The 2729-nt window shown below is 41.7% G+C and overlaps 1 protein-coding gene across 1 annotated transcript; it reads left to right on the top strand.

Annotated features, from left to right (window-relative positions):
* The first annotated feature begins 205 nt into the window (after positions 1-205).
* LOC104609249 (uncharacterized) lies at positions 206-1657 on the top strand. Its single transcript, XM_010275501.3, has 2 exons — positions 206-662; positions 745-1657. Exons 1-2 carry the CDS (start codon positions 360-362, stop codon positions 1072-1074), a joined length of 633 nt encoding a protein of 210 aa, XP_010273803.1. The 5' UTR covers positions 206-359; the 3' UTR covers positions 1075-1657.
* The last annotated feature ends 1072 nt before the right edge of the window (positions 1658-2729 follow it).

Genomic DNA, 2729 nt, shown 5'->3' with positions numbered 1-2729 from the left:
ATATTCCCACCCCTACACAATGACAATATGACATGATCTCCTTAACTCATTAATTTTCACTAATATTATAAGGAGGTAGCTAGGACAAACAGAAGCCCATCCTTTGATGTTTCCATCGGATTGGGAACATCATATTATCTATACAAACAAAATCTCTTATCTGACCTCATTGCCGTTGACATATTCCAATAATGACCTCGTTCACGCCACTCCCACGGCCCACCCCAACACTAACTTCAAACCTAACTTGTCTCTCTCTCTCTCTCTATATATATATATGCATACACCCCCTCAAGCCTCATCAACTGGTAGACAGTAGCATCACCAACTCTACATCTCTCTCTCTCTCTCTCTCATGCATGGACTCCCTTTCAATGACATGTATTACGAAGACAAACAAAAGGAGGTTCAGTACTGAACAGATTACATTATTGGAGTCCATATTTGAAACAGAATCAAAACTTGAGACCCAGAAGAAGCTGCAGTTGGCCAGACAGCTTAGCTTACAGCCCCGCCAGATTTCTATTTGGTTCCAGAATAAGAGAGCCCGATGCAAGTCAAAGCAGCTTCAACAAGATTACGCTATATTGAGAGCCAATTATGATGTTCTCGCTTCAAGATTCGACTCTCTCAACAAAGAGAAGCAGTCCTTACAAACTGAGGTACTCCCTTAATTTTTTCTTTCTTTCTATATGCTACATTTTTTTAGGTATAAAGTTGGAAGATTTCTGTGGCAATTTACAGTTACAGAAACTGAGAGGTCTCATGGACGAGCTAGAAGAAGATAGAAGGGGGAGTGGCTCAGATTTTTCTGGAAATGGAACACATGGCAGCTCAAATGATGATAAGCAGGATGCCCAGCAGGAATCTCAAGTGAAGTCTAGCCTATTACCAGAGAGCCCCAACCGCATGGTGCTTGGGCTTTGTGATGATCAGCAAAATGAAATCTTTCGAGACTACCCTCAACCACAAGAAGAAGCTGCACTTGTCAACGTAATAGAACCTGCAAACGCTTTCATTTCCGGTGATTTGTTTCAACTATCATTCAATGATGCACTCTGGTGGGAGTTCTAGCCTTAAGATATATGTATCGTCCCCATCCATTGTCTCAGAGCCTCAAAAGGGGATGATGCCGCAAAAACAGGGCTTCCAAAAAGCAGGGAAATTACAGCAGTTTAAAGCCAAAATTTCTTAATTAATGCTCATGAATATAGCTTTTGAGGATATCCTGCACGATACACAGAGAAAATCATTCATTCTATATCATTAGAAGACCAATAAATAAATAAATCTAGGACTTCGAGTTGTATACTTCATATATGGTGTGGTGATAACAATTTCAGTTCCTCACCTGTCCTATGCGGTAGCCATTTCAATATTTACTACTGCTTTGAGCCAGAAAAAGAAGATGCGGGAAGACATGAAACAACTCAAGGGAACAAGGGAAAAAAAGGGAGTATAGTTATAAGAGAAAGGGATTAAAAGCACAAAACGAGCATGTTGTTGTCATGTCTGTGTGATCTTAAGACATGTTGTGTGTGAGTGTGCATGAAAGTTTATGCTATGTTTTGATTTGGATCCTCGTATTTCACTTTCCACTGTTTGTTACCAATTTTAGTGCGTTATCTAAGGAAGAATGATCATTTGGAATTTGAAACCCTTAGAAGTGGTAATCTTGAAATCCCTCTCTTCAGTAGAACTCACATCTACAGAACTTGTTTATAAGTTCTTTGGTGAAGCTGAGGTAAAATCATTGAAATGTGATGGTTAGAATGTCTCATTGGATTTTTAGCAAGGGGTAATCCGTAGGTGTTTCGATGGAATCCGTCCTTAGATTGGCAAATAAGGGATGGGCCGGGGTTATACACAAACTTGGGAGGACAAAATTGAAATCTGACAGGGCCGTTGTGACATGGGAAATCCAGGACCAGGAGCTTCTGGTGTTGGTAATAGAAAGGTGTTCAGAAGCACTAGAGCTACCGCTTCTTCTATGAATCAGCTGGTGAGGGAACCTAATTAGAGACGAGCTACTCCCTCCCTTTCAGTTCAGCGCCTAATACCAGCCTATATTGGCTCAGCTTAGAAAGAGACTTTTGGGTTGTGATTGAGTTGTTGTCCACGGATGAACAGGTCCAGTGTCCTCAAATAGGCAACGGGATTCTCTGCACACACCGTGAAAACAGGGGAATCCTGCACACAGGCGACAACATGGGGCTATTGTTGATAGAGAGAATCAAACCATTGAATCAGTCAAACAGTTCATGGGCGATGGTTCAAATAAATGCATCCAGGAATGAGATAATCAACTATGATACCGGAAAAGCTTGTTACCAATCAACGGGAATCATAAAAGTGGTAGCCAATTAGCAATCAGGTGGTTTACATCAAAATTCTCTCGGGGTCGGGGTCGGGGCTGGGGTTTTGATTGATCAAAGTTGTTCCGGTACGTATCATCGTATCATCAGAGACAGAGAGAGACAGACAGAGAGAGAGAGAGAGAGACAGAGAGAGAGACAGAGAGAGAAGGTTTGTTGGGCCTGGGCTACTCCCAAAACCAACCTGATCAGTTTAGGTAAAACTTGCCTTTTGCCTAGGCCCAGCCCAGATCATGATATTTCAATTCAGTCATCCCCCTCCCTATTGGAGAGGGAACTGGCAATCCCTGTTATCTAGGATAGCAAACGCGCAATGATATTCTTAGACTGTTTGATTTCATGTAATAGAGAGCA

The sequence above is a fragment of the Nelumbo nucifera genome, chromosome 6 (genome assembly GCF_055504915.1).
Source record: "Nelumbo nucifera cultivar China Antique chromosome 6, China Antique-T2T, whole genome shotgun sequence".
Lineage (NCBI taxonomy): Eukaryota > Viridiplantae > Streptophyta > Magnoliopsida > Proteales > Nelumbonaceae > Nelumbo > Nelumbo nucifera.
The sequence above is the reverse complement of the archived record's forward strand: the minus strand, read 5'-3'. Positions and strand labels throughout refer to the sequence as shown.